General features: G+C 31.1%; 1 protein-coding gene across 1 annotated transcript; it reads left to right on the forward strand.

The window, feature by feature from the left end:
* The first annotated feature begins 457 nt into the window (after positions 1 to 457).
* On the forward strand, positions 458 to 21365 carry LOC132936271 (arylsulfatase B-like). Its single transcript, XM_061002960.1, has 8 exons — positions 458 to 1118; positions 12024 to 12183; positions 13021 to 13247; positions 14351 to 14615; positions 15753 to 15943; positions 16623 to 16758; positions 17160 to 17318; positions 18821 to 21365. Exons 1-8 carry the CDS (start codon positions 1005 to 1007, stop codon positions 19270 to 19272), a joined length of 1704 nt encoding a protein of 567 aa, XP_060858943.1. The 5' UTR covers positions 458 to 1004; the 3' UTR covers positions 19273 to 21365.
* The last annotated feature ends 626 nt before the right edge of the window (positions 21366 to 21991 follow it).

Here is a 21991-nt window from a genome sequence, read left to right on the forward strand (position 1 = left end):
AAAAGTCTTTGGATATTTTAATTTTGACCTCCCAAAAGTAACTATCAGAAACCCCCCACAAAATTCAAGATCAAAGCATTTTGTCTTCTATAAATCTTGTACACAAATACATCACCGTAAATGAATACATTCGTCGTTCCAGTTAAAAACTAAAATAGGGATGAGCGTGCTTTGGTAAGTGTCATCGCCATGTATTAATGTATTATTGTTATATATCCTATTACAGTGGTATATATAATCCATACTAAAAGTAACTACATCCCACGTTTGGTGGGGGGGGGGGGGGGGCGGATGTGGCCTTGCAGCGTCTACTCGAACTGCCCACAGGTGGGTAAAGTTCGCGGATATCGTATAATATTATAATATTATACCGCACGAGGAGACAACAGAAAAATTTTTGGTGGAAGGTGAATAACAATATAAAAATCACTGGCCACGTATCAAGCATTATAAATAGGTACCGAATTTTGTTAGCGACCGTAGTCCAGTCGGCACAAGCACTACGGTCGTATCCGTTTAAATTTCGCGCGTCGTCCGGGTATATTCGAAATAATAATAATATATCGTGTGTGTGTAGGAGTGTTATGTCCATTTACAAGCACAGAATTAATAATAATAATATTATATTATTATAATCGAGATACCCGCGAGTCGCGTCACACCGTGCAAACCGTACCGAATATATTATAATATAATATAGGTATAATATCACAATAATAAAATATTCGTCGGTGGCACACTTTGCCGACGGTAACAGTAGCGATTTGTCTTTCCCGTTCGGACGCGAATTAGGACATAAATATAGGGGAAAAAAGAAGAGGGAAAACCCGTTGTTTTCCTTTTTAGTTTTCCGTTGCTGTTACATTAATATTATTATTTTTTCCTCCGCCACCGGTCGGAAAACCAATCTCAGCTAGGCCACCATAATCGCGTTCAATACAATCGCGCAAACTTCTTCGCAGTCACTCGCACCTCCGACGTCGCCACCCACACGCTGCGGACTCATGAAAGTCACACGGTCATCACTGTGGGCCCTGCTCACGTTTGCCGCCTTCCTGCAACCAGCCCGAAGTCAGTCTTCCAAGCCAAACATCGTTTTCATTTTGGCTGACGATTTGGTAAGGCACAACGTTTATGTTTAAGATTCGTTCACCCACAACAGTACAACACGACTAAGATATTATTATTATAATTATGTATATTATGACCCGAAATTATATCAAGTGCCTCCACGCTTATTTTTTTTTTAGTACAAAAATCATCGTTTATCTTTTTATTTAGCTGTTTAGTTTAAAAATATAATTTTATAATTTAAAACTTTATTTTTTCATTTAAATTATCTATAATTTCTTTCATATTTTTATTGATTATTTATAATTTCTTTCACATTTGAAATGCCTATATTATATACTATATAATATTTAGTAAATAGATACATAAGCTTGTCTGCAGGTCTGCAAATAATTTATAGATTTTGATTTTGAATTTGGATAACACATTTAATAGCTTACTTTAAATTTAACGATGATAATGTCGTCATTATAAAATAATGGTAATTAATCATGGTAAAACGATTAAATCATTTATTAAAATTGTACTACAACCAATTGTTAGCACCTTAGTCTTCGGGGGACTTGGTCACCGTGAGACAATAATACATGATAAACACGTGCATCTAATGTAAATTGTCATAATTTAATTTTTACCATACCTTTCTAAATTCTTGACAAAACGATGAACGCACTACATTATTGCTATTATATTATGATTGATGATCGCCGTGCACACTTTAATGCGTAACAATTTGCAATTCTTATTCCGCGTGTTTACGTTGCTTATTTAAATATAGGTTTTTTAATTTTTAATGTTTATACATATTATGTCCAACAGTCAGGCGTTGGCAATATAAAAAAAAAACTGTAAATGTATAATATATTGTATATATCTAACCAGCATACAAATTACCATAATTTTACCAAATACTCACACGCTTATATAGTACATGTTGTATGTTGCATTATATAATGTGTAAAATATTTAAGAATTATTATGCAACTTCAGTCAAAACACTCAAAACTCTTAATAGACCATTACTGCACAGTTGACAAGTAAATATGTGTATCATAGAATAAAATATAAAAGTAGGTATCTGGTGTATACAGTTACATTAATATATAACCAATAATATGTGCAAACATAAACTGAGAAAATACACCGTAGGTACTACCCAATATTTACTATAAAATATTCTCTTAGAATACATCATAATGTAAAAAAAAAACGATGTATAATACATATCCTTAAAAATTATAAAAAGAAAATCTAAATGTTATGCATGATTTAAAATATATAGGTATAAAACTATAATGTCTGTCTATTTAATGCGTTTACTATAAAATAATAGTATTTTTATAAATAAATGTACGTTCGGATGGGGCTTATATAGACTTGGAAACTCCCAAACCAATTGCCACCAAATTTTGCACGCATATTCTCTGAGACTCGAGGAGTGTTTACAGCTTAGTTTTGCAACCCCTATAAAGGTTTCTATAGGGTGGCTCATAAATTAATTTCGTTTTTGGCTCACGAAAATTGATTATTTTTTATTTATAAATCTTTTATTTTATTACTTTTTTGACATCACAGCACATTAATTCCAACCTAAACCTAGCCATGGCACACTCTTCCTGCATATTATTTAGGTTAGTCATAGAAATAAAAGAAACTTTTGTATAATCTATATTATATATAGGTATATAATATATATATATATATATAATATGACTTTATATTTGTAGCTTATAAAATCCAAATCTACTCGACCGCTTTTGACGAACATTTCAGAAATTGTTTCTAGAGAGTTGCTTGAATTGCCTTCGAAAATATACCAAGTGCTTTATGATTATATATATAGCCTATATCCAATCTGAATTTCTCTCATCCCAGCCAAATTAGTTCGCAACCGATGCCGATTTGCCCATGAACTGAGGTACATTAAAATCGAAATACACCTATTATAATATAACACCGTGCACCGTGTTTATATTTGTTCATATTTCACGGATTAAGTCAGGAAACACATCGGCTACCTAGTATACGTCATATAATGATATAAATAATTATAATATTTGCCTAATTATACACTTTTTGCATATATATATATATATATATAATATAACAATTGTTGAAACGCACAATTTATCTATAGCCGGAAATTAACTACAAAAAAAAACATTAGGTATACGTATATAATTATACACACGATTATCACTCACAATGTATTCACGTATTTTCCCAACAGTAATAAAAAAAAAAAACCCAAGTCACAATTTTCAAGATGTTATAATATGGCCACCTGAATGATTAAATACATAATTTCATATTGTAAACATGTATTTAAGAAATAAAACAGCACGATGCACGTACATATAATTAACTTTTATCACCAACATAAGAAAAAACATTTAATGCCCATTATGAGTAGGTTATAATAATTTACCTACATATTAATATTATAGTCAGTGGAAACTACTAAATTTATGTTTATTATTAATATATTTTAGACTTCCAAATAGTATTGTGACTCGCAACTTGCAAGTAAATGAAAACGTCCGATACACGTTAGGTACTTAGCACTGTCTATTATAGTATAATCGTAGTTTACAGTTGGCTGACAACAATAATGACAAATTTGATTATCGAATTGAAGAAAATAATATGTTCTTCCCCGATTGATTTTAGTTTGAAAAAAACTTTGAACTTTGAAAAACTTCAATCATATTATTATTATTTAAGTTATGAAAAATGATCGTGGCGAGTTTAACTATTTACGGAATTTGAGGATAGTAAATTATTTTATTTAGATAAAGAAAAATAATATTTTTATTGTACCTACCACTGTTTGATATGTTAATAATATTGCTGAGCTCGATGTGTAATTTACATAAACTCGGCTCGTGGGGGATTTACAACCCTTCAATGCACCTTGATGTGCAGTCTTTTCCCAAGGCTAAGGGTAGTGGACCTTCCGACTATAGAATGCGAGAACCTGCAGTAAATACGTGCGTTACACAAACGGTGAAAAATGAAAATCATTGATTGGTTCCGACGAAAAACGACCACAGCGCAGGTCATTACATTATACATATATAATATTATAATAATATAGGGGCGCGCGAATGAGTGACGCTCAATTTCTGCATTTCTGCGATAACAGTGCAATTTAGTGAATACTGTCATTATTAATGGGTATTACATCAAGCGATTTCGGCTTTTCGAACGATAGAGGTGCCCATATTATAATATAGGTACATTACTGTGGTTTATTAAAATATAATACACAACCTGGTCGCGCCGATTACCTATAGGCCAATTACCTAAAACCGAGTGTCGGTATATTCGCGTGTCGCAATTGCCAATCAACGCGGGTATTTGTCGTCGAAGGTGACGAGCACGTAGAGCGTTTAGGTTATACCTACGCATACCTTTACCACGTATCGGTCGTGTCAAAATCGCACAATTTGACCTATCTACACCTCGTTCGCGGAGACAATTGTTAATCTAAACCGCTGACGTATACCTATTACCAATGATTGTCGATTTAAATCGATTAAATGTTGTTATCGTTGAAAATTGACAAAACAAATACCTATTACCCACAGTACCGGAGAGAGCAGATTCTGTCAATAATGCACTCTATATACTCATTACTCATATTATAATTTATATTAGTAATAAACAGTAAATAATTAAAAGGGCCCGATAAGGTAATTGTCTTATAATTATACCGTTAATCTTTTGTTTGAAGCATAGGTGAAATTTTTTTTTTTTTTGGGGGGGGGGGTATGGAGGGGGGGCTTAGCCGCTTGAATTATTAAATTTAGCCCCTCCAAAAGTTTTGTATTTTTAATTTAAGTATTAAATCATTCATTAATGATCTACTTTACTAATACAGTAAACGTTGTTTGAAGAGATTATTCTATAAAATTTAAACAACCACCGCCACAATTCATTATTTGCGTGTTTTCCTTAGTAGATATCGACTATCGGATCCACCCACAGAACATAATAATATAGATTTAATAATAGTATTACAAATTAGTAATTAGTACTATATACATTACTAATAACATTTCAATTTGTCTAGAACAGTGGCTTTCAAACTGGGTGCCGCGGCACACAGGTGTGCTGCGAACATCATTCACTAAGTGCCGCGGTCTTTCGGAAAGTTCAACTATTTGTCCAAGAATAAAATTATAAAAATATAATTAATACAAATTTGTTAGTCCATCAAGCACACATCTAATTAAAAGTATTTATATAATTATAGTTCAAAACAATTTTGTTCATCTAATTATTTAGTGCAAAAAAAAAAGCCAGTGTGCTGTGAACATTTTTTAAGGAGCACGGTGTGCCGTTTAATAAAAGTTTTAAAACCACTGGTCTAGAATATAGTCGATACCATATTCCGGATACTGGATAGTGATGTTTTTTTTATATATTTGCAATTTCAATTCGACGGTTACAATTTATTTTAATAGGTATATAATATTATGTAACAAAGTACCCTAAATGTTTATTTATTATATTAATAAAAATATTATTTATTTTAGTAATATTGGTAGATGTATAATTATAATATATTAAATTTAGGAAAGTGGCTGGGAAATAAAATGATAAATATATTATTACATAAAGTAGGTAATGTATTTTAAAGGTATTCGAACAGACAGGAGGTGTGGGGGCAGAGCAGTGTCGTAGCTATCATAGGGCAAAGTTGGTCAGTGTCCAGGGGCCCCACAATATTACGTGTATATTTTGAATTTTCACAAAGATAATATTCGTTAGGGGTGGCTAGTTATGCCACTGGGCAGAGCCATCCATGGGTCTGTTTCATTTAAATATGTAAAGCCCCTCTAAGTCAAAAATTGAAATTGCACCATAGTTTGGAGTCTTTAGAAAATAATTCGATTATTTTTTTTTTAAGATAGTATTGCCAGTAAACATAAGTAACACGTTGATTGTGGAAGCAGTCCTACCCTCCCCTCCCCCACCGTATTAGTGGTGGAAATTATATTTATATTTGCATAATAATTATATCAATTATATTATATTAAGGAGATTAAGGGGGTAGGTACTGAAATATATGGTGTTCATCGTGGCTAATAAATGTTCACTATGCCACTGACAGTATAATTTAGGCAAATATTTTTTTTTAATTTTTAAATTACTTAATTTGACGATGTAGATAATACGGTGTGGTTACTTCAGATCTTTGATTAATAAATGTTTGAGTCTTTATTTTACAGTATTTCATGCGGGAATTTGCCACCAGGAGCGCTAAGAAGGCGGATTCTTTAAATAATATTCTGTGTAGCGTTTTATGCATTAAAACTTAGGAACGAATGTAGCTTTATTACTTCCCAACCGATTTTTTGGAATATTTTATTTTGGAAATGTTAGATAGTATTATTATGCTCAGTGTGTTGGTGAAATTAGAATTTACACCGTATTATCTACATCGTGGAATTAACTAATTAAAACAATTTTTTTTTATCCCCAAAGGGGAGGGGTGAGTAATTGCCACGTCCCCCCCCTCCCCATAAATCCGCCCCTGATACGACATAACGCGGGAAATAGGACGACGACCCGCTTTCCGACGTTACGTAAAAACCGTAAACGATCTTGACATTAATATACAACAACTAATGTAATCGTAATAATACGATATTGTCATATTGACTGTACACGACGAGAGCATTGACATTGCATATTATTATCATAATAATATCGTTTGCAAATATGTTGCGGTCCTTGTGGTCGTCGCGGCGGTCGACTATTCGTATAGGAAAGTAAATATTTTATATATTCCGCAGAAACAATAAAATTATGATTTTATTACATTTCGTGTTTTCTTGGGGGAGGGATATAAAAACAAAATTCATGCGGAAAATGTTGTTTTAAAAAACAAGTAATATAGTGATTTACCTTCTGGTTGTCTTAATGTAATTTTTATATAGTTTTTATTTTGCTTTTTTTAAACTTCATAGAATTTTTAGTTCGTTAGACTATTGACTATTGACTATTGACTATTGTTATGTTTTTATTACCTATTACTCATTTAAAAATATAATATGTTTAACAAATTATACCAAGGGCTTGCATTTGAAAAAAAATTCCGTTCTATGTTATTTACAATTAAAACGTTACACAATTTTTGTAGTTATCGTTATATAGAATTAAAACGTTATACAAGTTTTGCTTTTATTGTTATTCAGAATTAAACGTTATGCACTTATACAAGTTTTGTGTTTATCTTTATTTAGAATAGTGTTAATACCTATTAAATGTATTAATAATAACTAATACGGGAAAGTAATGGCCCGGATACGGAATATAATATAATCAATTCTAATGTCCGCATGAATGCACTAAATATTTCTAAGAAACCAACATAACTTTTAAACAAATGGATTTTAAATTATTTTGTTTTGAGTTATTTTTCGTTCAATGAAATTCTATAAATTAAGTTTTGCGTTATGTTTTGTTTAATGATATATGGTATATTTTGTTGATCGTAATGTTTTGTTTTGCGGTAGCTATTTAATTATTTTTGATTATCGCTTTTCGTTATAATTACGTTTACAAATTGCAATCGTTTTTTGTCAAATATAACGTTAGGTTAGGTAAGGTTAGGATTTTCTTCAAATATAATTTCTGTGGGCTTTGTTTATATACCTATGACAATTCATTAATAACATATAGACAATAGACAATAGTATTGGAGAGTTAAATGCTTGAAACATTATATCATTTGAAATTATACTGTTGTAAAAACAATTTTGACTGATGTTATAGTAGTGAAAAATAAAAAGTGACGTCTTTAAATTAAATGAATAGTGAAATTATAATGAACTTATAAATATAATGTGAATTTGTTCGATTTGGTATTTAACGAAATGACCGAAAGTTTAGGTAAAAATTATAATAATGGTGTGTCAGACGCCTATTCGCAACGTCAAAATAATATAAATATAATAACAATTCAGCGACCAATATTGCATGTTCATAGCAGCTCGTGAATTCGCCCACGTTTTATCGTGACACGAATCACGTATATAGTCGACAAGGGAAATGTGTCCAAGATGAGTTAATATGAATTCGTATCAATTGTGTTTATATTATAGTAGAGGAGACCAATTTTAATCGTGTGACACATTAATGAGAAAACTCCTTTACCTGTCATTTAAAAAATAAAATGTAAGTTGATCGTGAGACACTGTGTAGGTAGGTATACGTTTGTGTGTGCGCAAATATTATATACCTATTATTATGTTTAAATAATAATAGTTTGCGATTCGTCTGGCAAAAACAGTACCAAATCCTATTGACGCGGAAACGGTTTCCATTAAAGTGTAATAATATTATATTATTATAATGCTCTTACGGTCTAAACTCCGACACGTACCAATTACCGATACACTATACAGCAGCCTACATTCATAAATCATAATATTATATATAGATGGATAGTAGCCATATATAGGTAATTATTTCCTACTGTAATACTTTTTTACATTCATTTTTATGGGTCTATTTATCACACTCAATGGACAAGTAATAGTATTTAGTAAGAAATTTTCTCAATGATTTTTAATAAATTCCATCCTTCAACAAGTCTGCAGCTGCTGTCATGTCCGCCGTCCGCTTATCAGCGTAGTATGACATGCAGTTTCCAGTGAATAGTGATAAATCTTCGTCACGTGAGAGGACATTCCAAAACGAAAACTGCATTTTAGCCGGGTCCGGCAAACGCATAGGTACAATAAACACGAGCAGAACTCGGATTTTAAGGTGATATGAATGACATGCATTAAAAATGTACTTGGTTTTGGAGAGTAAATTTTTTTTAAGGAACAACCGAATTTAGTATTATTTTAAAAGTTAAACGGTCTTCTTAATTGCAGTCCGTGAATTATTAAAATATTGTAATAGGTACACGAATGCACAAAAAAATAAATATACATGATAATATTATTATTACGAAGTGATTGATGTGTATCTTAGATTCTGATCGAAGCGATAAATGTATTGATTTTACAATGATGTGTGTTTTTTTTTTGTCTGTCATCACCTTTTAAGACAGTAAAAATTCTTGGATTTTCTTCAACAGTATCTTTTCTGATAGGAAAGTGAATCTAGTACTGTATCTAGGACTTTAGATAGTCAAAACTATAAAATTTCCTAATAGTTTTAAAATGCTCAAGGAAAAAGAAAAGAAAAGTTAATGGCAAATGGACATTTTTACGCAAAACTGGTTTTCGACAAAATCGATTTTGGTTTTTGGTGTAACTCTAAAACAAATCACTGTAAATACATGAAATTTTCTCTGGTTGTTAATATTAGTATTTTCTACACACGATTAAGTTTTCAAAATATTTTGATTTGTTTTAAATTGTTTACGGACATTTTCAATTTTCAATTTTTTTAGTTTTTTTCCAATCGTTTTTTGTGTACAATGATAGAATTTAAATTAAATACCATCCATTATACAATGACCCACTTGTAACCTACTGTACAGCAAAGCAACATCCACTTACCTACTTTTTATGTTCCCCGGCGCTTTTGAAATCTACTGTGACTTCTGACCTCCCAAATGCACCAACTAGATTAACTTTGCCACCAGATAAGATACTGAAGTTAAAAATTGACGCATTATTTCGACTATTTATCGTTTACCTACACAGACACAAAAAAACATACGTCATAATTGTAAAATCAATACATTTACCACTGCACTCTAAAATATAATTAATTTTGACTTTAAAAAAATGTATCATACATATCTAAACCAAAATATATAAGATAATTAATGGGTGCAATAAAATAACTGTTTAAGGAGGTACATATGATTATATGAATATCTCTACAAATATATATACATATTTTGTAAATTTTTAATTTTTAGTTGGGTGGGTAAAATGGCACTTGAATGAGAATGGTTGTAGAATACCTTGTGTACAATTTTTTTCTCCTCACCAAAAATCAGTTCAACACGCCACTGTTTTAAACAGTATATAGCTGTTAAGAGAGTTTACATTTTCAGTCCCTCTGCCTCCCCCCCCCCCCCCCCCCCAAAAAAAATAAAATATTTACCCATGGGCGGCCACTTGACTATTGGAGGTAACAACAGAAATTTATAATATCACGTAGTTGCACTTTGACTGGCTAATGTTTTTATTTTTTCCCGCGTCTCCAGTTTAAGTCAACGGAGCCGAACTAAAAAATAACATTATGTAGGGTAACGACTTATATCGAATACCTAACTCTGAATTCGTATCACACGACCTATACTATAAAACCGCGAAAGATGGAACATGACGTCTGACAGCTCGCTCGTTGTCCATATCGTCTAACCCCACCTGCTGCACACCTCTAATATAATGATACAATAATAATATAACACACGTTGCTTCACACAGTCATGCGACGGCGGCACGGGCATTTAGTCTTGCGGATATAGAAAGCGCAATAGGTCCACCGCACGCCGCCGCCGTGTTTCGACAATATTAGATATTATACTTACGAACAACGTGTGTGTGTGTGTTATTTTTGTTGACACGCTAAAATATTATCTCTGTAAATAATACGATGACATTGACCTTGATAACATGCGCCGACGAAAACGACAACGTTTTCGCTTCGCTCAACTCGGCACGCGAATAACCGGCGAAAGCATCGATTGTATGTAGTCCGTACCTATTCCGTAATATTGCGTTAGGAAAACAAATTCTGTGTGGAGTATAAATGTATAATATTAGATACAATTATAAACTGTTTAATAATATAAATGATTATAACACTACATCATTAATTGTCCGTTTTTGTTTTTTGACCTACCTCGTCCAGTTCCGTGTCAGAAACATACAGTCTATATTATGTATTATGTATATTATTATATTTTATTGTCCCGTTTATTCCACGGAACAATCGTTTTTTGTACTTTCTAGTTTCTATATCAATATCTCTGTTATGTTATACCTACGTTGTATGAGTGTATTGACTATTGAGTCTATTAAAATTAGATATAGTAGGTTTATATATAAAAAAAAAATTAAATTAAATCAAAATCAAAAAATATTTGTAGCAATGACAAAAAAAAATTGTGTTGCCTCGTAAAAACTTCTTTATTTTTAAGTTATATACAACAAGTTGCATTTCTATACAATCGCACGTATATCAGTCGCATTCATCGGCGACTTAGGACATCCTGATTTATCTTTAATATTTTAATTGTCATTTGGAATCGAAGAAAACATATCCAGTCGAAATTCTGGTCGAATAATATATTTTCCGGAGAATGGAAAAAATATCTCTGTATGACTGTATATTGCCGTATGCGTATCGTAATGCATATTAGTATTTAATATATTTCATTATTTGAATCTTGCAATATCATTTATTGCAAAATATCTGTAATTTTTGAGTGATAGAGCAAAACCAGAACTTTACAACATTAGTATGCCACCACTAAAAATAAAATTAAAACTACTAATGAAAAATAAGTAATAATACTACTTGAATGGAAAAATTAATAGAGACAAATTTTTGAAACAAGTGTAATTTGAAAAAAAATTAGTTTAATAATATTCTTATTAATTTGTAATAGTACAGCCAAGTCATGATAACTCAAACCACGATAACTCCAAATTATAATAGAGATAGATCACGCCAAAATATTATTTACAACAGCTAGTGTTTTTATTTATTTTTATTTTTATATTATAACCTTTCTAATGCATACAATCTTTCGTTTTCGAATAATTATAAAATAAAGCAATTTTTATGTAATTTAATTGTAATTAGTCATTCGTTAAAAAATTACATTGATTTCAAATAATTTTTATTAACTTCGAAAATATTGTTTCCGGAATCTCTGCCAGATTGTGGCGCACCTGCCCACTAAAATAAACGATGACGAAATGTATTGAAAAATAATAATAATCATTTTCTCACATTTACAGGGATGGAACGACTTGAGTTTTCACGGTTCCGACGAGATCCCGACACCTAACATTGATGCGCTGGCATTCAACGGTGTTGTGCTGAACAATCTATACACTCAACCGGTTTGCACGCCGTCTCGGGTGGCTCTAATGACTGGAAAGTATCCCATTAAATTAGGTAAGTAATCTCATTGTCGACACTTGCGATCGTAACGAAATCATTTAAGTCGGGTTCTCTCCGGTTTCACAAAAATATGTAAAAGATTGTTCATGGAAAATAAAGGAAAATCAAACATTTACCAGTTTCGAGAAATAACACATTGTCAGTCGCGAAGATACAGGGGTAGGTGGCAGTCTATAGGAGTTTAAATCTCCCAGAATCGAAAAAAAATATCATGATATATAAATGACATGAATATATTTTGTAACGTTAAAAAGCAAAAGAATAACAAATTTCTAAAAAACTCAGTAATAATTAATTACAAAACTATACTTATTATTTATTTATTATTGTAGTTTGGGATTTTATATGCAAATTACATGTAAATTAAAATATAATATAAATTAAAGATACATACTTATGTTGTGGATTTATCGTACAAAATAAAAAAGCCCAAATAAAAGTCCTCAATAAATTATCAAATAAAAAACGGAGGTAGATTTTATTTTTATAAAATAAACAATCAGTATTTTATTTTATTTTCAATTAAAACCTGTAAGTAATAGACAATAAGAGTAATACATGTTAAGTGTATAATTTTATGTGTAATAAATTATAATGTTGTCAATAATTAATTTTATGAACATCTAATATTATGAATTTAAAATTATTTACGATTTAGAAGCGGGTCGAATTTTTACCCCTCGGCCCTCTCCGTGTAAAAATTGTATACCTAGGTACGACGTATGCCAGTATACATTTTTCACTATTTTTGGTTTAATAATTATTGTAATAACTAATAAGTAAGAACTACTAATAACATATTGTAATAGTAATGATAAAAATGCTGCACAGGTATGCAAGGTCCTCCGACTTATGGTGCCGAACCGAACGGCTTGCCGCTGTCCGAGAAACTGTTACCAGAATACCTCAGAGAATTGGGGTATACGACTCGAGCTATTGGCAAATGGCACTTGGGTTTCTACAAACAAGCCTATACACCCACACGGCGAGGTTTCGACTCGCACTTTGGCTATTACACCGGATACGTCAGTTACTACGACTACATACTTCAAGATGTCGTAAGTCGAATACGTTCGTTTCCTTATCGCCTGTTTGACGTGGATTAGGGCTGTCAATTTGTATATGCAACTCCGTTATTTTTAGTTTAAGACAAGATTTTCCTAACACGAACTTTTAATAAATACGGAGGAATTCGATGTATTGAAACTTTTATTTCACATTTTTTGAAATTTTTATGTCTTTTATTTTTTGGTCTTTTTGAAAAAATCTATTTTCTTATTTTGTTGCAATGAATATCCTATATTCTCAAAATAGTCACCAAATTATATATATTATTTATATTATCATTTTCTACAAATGGTATCATTTACAAAATATTTAGACAGACTGTATTTTTGTGCAACATCAATTTTCGTAGGTACGCCATGATTTATCATTAAATTCAAATCTTACAAATACAGTGACTTAGGTACTCTGCAATAATGACTATAGCGGTATACGCTTAACACCTACTGTAAAAAGAACTATTACCAACTTTTTAAATTCTGATTTTGCGTATTTTTCGTGATTTTTATATAGTACATTTTATACAGCATTTTTTTTAAATTTTAAATGCATTTTTATGATATTTTATTACATGTACAGCCTTATTTATTAATTATTTTATTATATTGTGATATTCACAATAGCGGTACAATATTATCGTAACAAATAAACATTAGCGTATGCTGATAATTAATTATAATGAATTAATGAAGTTAATGGTGTTGGAGCCAGCTATTTATTCAGTTTTTTTTTTTTATAACAATTTGGAGAACTTTACTCAACAGTCACATTGATTATTGAACTCTGATATTTGAATGAATGAAACCAGAAAAATATCTTTCAAAATACTAAAAAAAATTATGATATAGGTACGCTTACAAGTTACAATGCAGACGTTTATTTTTCAACTTCTTTTAATATAGAGCTTAAAAGTCCAATGTGGCCCGCATAAAGTCTCCAAGGTGCTTATTTAAAATAAAAACTATTGGTCGACATCTGGCCATACTCCACGACGCGCTTGAGTTTTCCGATAGACACCCTTGGCTTCGACACCCCCGTGATCTAAACAAAAAAAAAACATACTGTCGTCTTAAATGGAAATTTTAATATTACGCAGTACCAAAATTTCGGCGAATTCCAAGGGTTTGACATGCGACGAAATGACACGATCGCATGGGACGTGGTCGGCAAATACGCCACGGACGTGTTCACCGACGAGGCGGTGCGTTTGATCAAGGAACAGCCGGACAACCAGCCACTGTTCATGTATCTAGCACACGTGGCCGTCCACACGGGTAACAGGGGTAAGTATTTGGAGGCACCGCAGTCTGAAGTCAACAAGTTTAATCACATTTTGGACCCGAACCGCCGAATTTACGCAGGTACGCACCGGACGCAATCAATAATTAATAATTAATAATGAATTGTTTTTTCTAACAACTTAATATTGTGATATTTGGATAATATATTATTCCTTTACAAAAATTAAGGCTATTATTGTTTTTGAAAATTGAAATGCCTCAAAAAATATTTAAGGTTATATTTTAGATTCTGTGCGGAACGATGAATATATTTATTTTACAATAATGTGTGTTTTTTTTTTAAAAAATTTTTTTATTGTTTGTCTACGGGACAAACATAGAAACTTAGATTATCTTCAACAGTATATTTTCTGATAGGAAAGCAAATGTAACTGCTACTTGGGGGGGATCAAAAGTAAAAAATTCCCAGTAGTTTTCAAAAGTGACGGGAAAAACAAAAATAAAATTAAGGCAAAACAAATATTTTTGTGCAAAATCTGTTTTAGATAAAATATATTTTGATTTTTGGTATAACTCTAAAACAAAAGACTTATTAATATATCATAGGCTGACTGACCGTTTTCGCTCAGAATCGTTTATCATACCTATACAATGATATTATATATCATTGAATTCAAATTTAACACCATCCATTACAGTGACCTACTCGTAACCTACTGTAGTACTGTACAGCAGAGCGATATCCACTTGCCCACTTTTTTTTTAAAATCAAGGTTTGGCAAAATAATTAACTAATAACAATTAATTTTAAACTTCGAGTTGATTTTATCTTATTAACGATAGTTACTTTTAGTTTTTATCAAATCAACTAAATTATTGAAAAATTATCTAATTTGTATTGAATTAAATTAAGTTTAATGCATAACTTTTCATTCTTAATATCAACAGGTACCTATTTATTTACATTTTCTTGAAGATCTATATTACACTAAACCAACTATTTTATTTAAATTATCTTAACTGGGTAGGTATATTAACAATATTATATACAGATCATACAGATCGTTATAACTTGTAAATTATAAAATTATATAATATAATATCATCACTCGTTCAAAGTGTATATTTGCTCATGATGAAGTATAATATTATAATAATATAATGTACATATTATTTGAATTAAAATAATTTAATTAAAATAAAATTGATTTCTACCTACTAAGAAACCTAATAGTTGTTAATAACCTGTCTTTGTAGCGATGGTATCGAAACTAGACGAGTCCGTGGGGCGAGTAGTGGAGGCACTAACAGAAAAGAAAATGCTGCAGAACACTATAATCGTGTTCATGTCAGATAATGGTTCACCGTCGTTCGATAGTTCCGGTCGGAATTTCAGACCCGGAGTCGGTGTAACAGCCAACTGGGGTTCCAATTTCCCGTACAGAGGCGTAAGTTTCATTGTTACAAACCGTGCATTAAATTAAATTTAAATATTTTATTGCTGGGACTGGGAATTTGATTAATTACAAAAGCTACAAAACTACTCTATAAATAATACCTTAAAATAATACACGGAAAAACAATAATAATTATGATTAAAATATGAAGGAAGTACAAAACCTTTTAAATGTTACATGCATTTTGATTTGTGGGTACATTAGAATTAATGCATTATTTTAATTATTTGTTATAATCATTTGGTGATAAATTTATTTTATTGATTTAATGATTCCGATATTGTGTTCAGTCTTTACAAAAATATTAAGTACCCAGGTTGGTATATATGTATATTATTGTCTGTTTGCCTGTACTGATCTTAGTTTGTATTAGTTGTACTTATACGTGTATGTAATTTCAAATACAAGATCAAATTTAATTGTGTCAGTTGATTTTAATGGTAAAATATGTACCTATACAATTTCGTTAGAATCTCAAAATATAATTTTTAGGTTGGACTATACGTTTAAAACGCCCTAAAAATCATAAAAATTCTATTGAAAATAAAAAATTTCCTTAAATACCAAACATTCCAAGAAACTCAAAACACAATTTGTTATATATATTCAACAAATTTCTACCAAAAAAACATAAGATTTTGATTTTTTATGGTTTGACATTTTTCTATAGATAAAGAACACGTTGTGGGAAGGTGGCGTTAAGAGCGCGTCATTTATCTGGGCTCCATATTTCCAGGAAAATCCTCGAGTTTCCAAACAGCTCATGCACATTACCGATTGGTTGCCGACGTTATATTCAGCTGCAGGTACGTATCATATAGCATATACAATATTAACGACTTAAAATTTGACAACTTGATTTATAATACATAGATTTGACTTAACCATGTCGGTTTGTAACATTTTACCGGCGTTATATTAAACACATTATCCTACATAATTATTAATTTGTACAGTTATTGACTATTGTAGACAAGAAAGAATTTAATCATTATTTTACTAACAACTGTTAGTTCCTTTCACTTACAATCCAAAACAAAAACACGATTTGTAAAATATTTTTAGTTTTGTTTTAAAAATACGTACATAAATAAAACGCACTCGTGTACGAATAAAAATATAATATATTCAATATAGGTACTTCACAAACAATATATTATTATTAGATAGTTTATTTTCCATGGTAATATTGGTAACTTTGTTTCAGGTGGAAATCCGGGATTTTTACCAAAAAATCTGGATGGATTCGACCAATGGACATCTCTTACATTAAATTTACCATCTCAACGTAATTTCGTTTTACTCAATATAGACGAAAAACAGCGTTATGCAGGTATTCTGAAAGACAACTGGAAATTAATCGTCGGTGAGTTTTTTTCGAAAATTATTTTAACAAAAATTTACAGTCGTTTAAAAAAGACAAAATATACGAATACATATGATTAAATGCCACGAAGTATATTACTTAATGGATCGAAAAGCCAATGATAATAATTAGAGGGCTAAACGTTTTTATCTTTTGGCTTTACAATAAATGTTTTACCTTAAAAATCACTCTCGATTAGCGGTAGAGCTCGTTTTATATCTTAATGTTATAACTTATAATAAACTTTTGATATTATTTCATAGAATTATTACTTGACAGCCTTCAACGGTACACAAGGTTTGGTCCACTTTATATAATATTATTGATGGCGAAATAGTATTGAATTATATTATATATTATATTATAATAGATATTTAAAAACTTTATTAGAGGCATGTGCCAGGTATACTATAAATACGATTTCCTAATATTTTATTGTCTCTTTCTATAGTAGTCGCGTCTATAGGATAATTTGGAGCAGTTAAAGATAAGATAGGTGTGCAAGGAGGTGGGGAATAGGAATTCAATGCAAATTTGATAGAGCAATAGGGAAATAAGGTGGGGTAAAATCAAAGACGGGAGAACGATGTTATGCACTTCCTAGAGGGATTAAGGTTGTGGTGGTATGGTAGGGTAAATATTTCTACCCAGTTTCAAAATGAGATAGGTTAGATTAGATTAGGTTAGTATTTATATACTAAGCCTATGCACTATAGGGAATCATGAGCATCTGCAGAGAGGTTCATTGTGTTCGGGAACCTATAGGTAATAATTCAAATATAGATGACAATGCGGTTACTTTAAATTAACAATATAATTTGTCAATTTAATAAATTCGTTTATTTGGTTTAAAAAAATAAATATTAAATCAAACATATGATTGTTAAAATAATAAATTGTATTTAATTATATGCTCAGAACATTAACAAAAGGATTTTTGTTAATTCGATAAGGCGTGATTAATTTAATAAAAGCTTAGTTGTTAATTTAATAAAAATATAAATAATTCAATAAAAATTCTGCTTTAACAACAAATATATAATAAACTTAACAAAATGTTGGTTAACACTTCACAAAAGTATTCTGTTAATTTCACCTTAGTTTTTTCTTTCTGTGTAGTTCTTTGGTAAATTCGTTAGTCGCTGTTCATGTATAATAGCCGGGTAACCATATAAAATGAACCTCAAATTCATACTTTTACGTCAATTTCAAAATATAATATTGTAATTTTATAGTTTTTTTATCCGAGTGTACCTTTGCAGGGCTTCTGCGTGTTTTATTAATTTGAATACCTAAATTATTACTACAGTAGATTATCATCATGTCGGACAATGATCAATGTCTCGAATTTTTTGTAGTCTCAAGCTCATTTAAAATCCTCTTGGAACCCCTTGCCTACAATAAAACTCTTTATCTAGAACATTTTGATACCTGACCATTTTTTCTCTGTTCACCTGTGCGTTTTGACACAACGAAAGTTAACCGTTTTTGCGCCCCGGCAGGTTCGACAGCGAACGGGACACTGGACGGGTTCTTCGGGGCGACCAGACCGCGGACCCCGTATAACGCAACCGCGGTTCTGTACAGCCCGGCCGGCCGCGCGCTCGCCAAGCTGTCCGACTCGCTGCCGTTCGCCACCGCCGGCTTAGGACCGATGAGCGACGTCCGCGAACTGTTGGCCATGCGGTACGAGTCGACAGTCCGGTGCAACCCGTCGGCGGCGGGGCCGCGTACCCAGTCGCCGTGTCCGGCCGGCGAGGCGTGCCTGTTCGACCTGGTGGCCGACCCGTGCGAGACCAACAACGTGGCCAAGAAGTACGTGGCCGTCAGCGGCCAGCTGTACGAGGCGCTCAAGTACTACAGGCGGCTGCTGGTGCCGCAGACCAACCGGCCGTTCGACCCGGCCGCCAACCCGGCCCGGTTCAACAACACGTGGTCCAGCTGGATGTACTGACCCACCGACCCATCGTATACGGGGCTGTGAATCCAATGCACTATATCTATTAACGATTCCCCCTTAAAACAGATCCCGGTGTATCCACTAAAATTTGCGATTGACATTTAAAATAAGCACCGAGTCCTAGTAGTCTACGACGAACGAAAATCATTTCTACATGTTCGTATATTTTATTCGAGTTTGATCAAAATTTGTTTTACACTATATTTGGTACCTACTATAATCATTATCTAGTGCATAATATTTAAACAAAATTAGTATTAAATTGTTTATAAATCCAAATTGTGTAATTTTATAACACAAGTGTATTAAGTGCACGCTTATTTAACAGTTTTCAATGCATTCGATTCACAGCCCTTAGTGTGGTCAGTATTCAGCATACACTATGGGTAACGCTACTGTCGATTAGATGTATTGTTACGTTTTAGTAGATGAATTAATTAGGTGTCGAAAACAGTAGGAGGTATATCTTATGTCTGCTGTGCTAGTAATTAGTTGAAAAATATAATTTAACATTCCCAAAGTAATATTTACAACTTTGTGACTTTGTGTCAGTACCACTATAGATACTATGTTATTTTTGTACGATTACCTACTACATATTATAGTGACATCGTAAAACGGTCTCTAGAAACAACACTTAGTAATTTCTGCACATTTTCAGACGAGATAAATAATTCGTTTCTTTCTACGCAAAATCTGTTTTTTTTTAACTCTATTATTCCTATCACTATAATTGCATAATCTTCAAAAATGCCGAATAATACCAGATAGACAATTATATTAACAACCAAAATATGAAACAAACTGATCGGTTATTATTGTCACTGCGCTATACAGAAAAAGTTGTCATCCGCCTCGTTACATTTTAGGTGTCTGTTTTCGGTGAAATAATAAGTGTGTAGTGTCCTTATGAGAATCGTATAGTTAAACATTAGTTCTAGTTAATGTAGTTTTAATAAGTATATTTTTATTTTGTATAATTTATTAATATTACATGTCCCTATATTTATTGTACTGCATGTTGGATGAATTCATTTATCATACTTTTGAATGTTTATATTGATGTTTAGCTTAATATAAATAAGTAGGTAGGCTCAAACAGAAGATACAACAAAGTACCCACGTCATACTTAGGTACCTAAGAAATTTATTTTGTCATTTAATTTTGTATAAAATATCATTGAGAAGAATGACATTTTCAATTATTTATTTAGAACTGTTCTTGATATTTTCATTGTAATATTTTAGGTTACTTAGTTGACATTTTATATTTGATGATAAATACATATGTGCCTATTATATACACGCTTATATAACTAGTAGACAGATAGATAGATAGATGCTTCAAGACAGCAACCCTACTACGATATAATGTATATATACATGATATATTATAATAATTGCAGAGTGTAGACTAAAATTTAAATTCCCAACTATGCAAATTAAGTATTATTATTATTTTTATTATTTTATTTTTTAATTAGGAATAGAGGCTTCAACCAATAGGTCATTAGCCTATGAGGTTCAGGCCACTATGCTCGTTCATAAATTATTCATTCGCTTTATAGCCTTGATGCTTATTTATATTATTCCAAATAAATGTTAATATAATAAATTATTTTACGGAGAAATACCTCTACCGGGAGGTTTTTTCACTCTGTTCTCCATGTCATTATTTTATTTATTATCATCAAATAAGCTTATTGTTCAACCAGATAGCCTAATGAAAAATCTTACGGAAAAATTAAGTAATTTATAAAATATAAATCCTATGTACTAAAGTTTAGATTCTAAATTGTAAGGTCTTGACTCTAATTATTCACTTTTAATATTATAATTTTACTTTTAATTTAATCTTTGAGTATAGTTTCTTTAAGCGGTAGTGTCATTTTTTTTGTTTTAAAGAACTGACAAATTGTAATTTTAGGGTATAACACGTAATAACTATTAATGTATTTATGCAATTTTTGATAAATTTATACTATTTATATTTATATTATAATTTATAATAAAGGCACTATCTTTATTATGGTAATTCAAACCTGTATATTAGTCAGTATGATGCAAAAATAAAGGAAATACGTTTATTGTGATGACAAAATATAAGTTTTTTTTTTTTTTGAATAACCAACTTTTATTTTATTTGTTAGATTGTCAGTGATGAGTGATTAATAATAATATGAAATATTTTCACGATCAACAAATACTTGAATATGATAAATTTTTCAGTGGTAACAAATATAGTTATCACACAACGTGAATCAGTATGAAATCATCTGTAATTATATAGGTACCATCGCATACATTAAAGCAGTATATTATTATGATATTTCCGGAATTAAATTGCTGTAACAAACATAAGTCTAAGTACTGCGATTTGTGCATTTTCCAATATTCTATTATTTTCATTTAATTTTATTGTATTTCGTTCAAATGAAGTTAAACTATTTTTTTAATAGGTAGGTATATTTTGAAATTAAATTGTTTTGGAATATTTAATATTCTATTCTTAACACATGTGTGCGGAAATGCGGTGTACACATCGATATTTAGACTAGCATATCTATTATTATAGTGAGTGCATCATACACTTAGATATTGCGTATATTATTATGGATTATTATTATTATGTATTTATTGTTAGAACTGTACTTTCCGTTGTATCCAAGGCTATTGGATGTAATATTTCATGCATATTTTATTTATTGATAAC

Source organism: Metopolophium dirhodum, chromosome 1, assembly GCF_019925205.1.
Source record: "Metopolophium dirhodum isolate CAU chromosome 1, ASM1992520v1, whole genome shotgun sequence".
Classification (NCBI taxonomy): Eukaryota; Metazoa; Arthropoda; class Insecta; order Hemiptera; family Aphididae; genus Metopolophium; species Metopolophium dirhodum.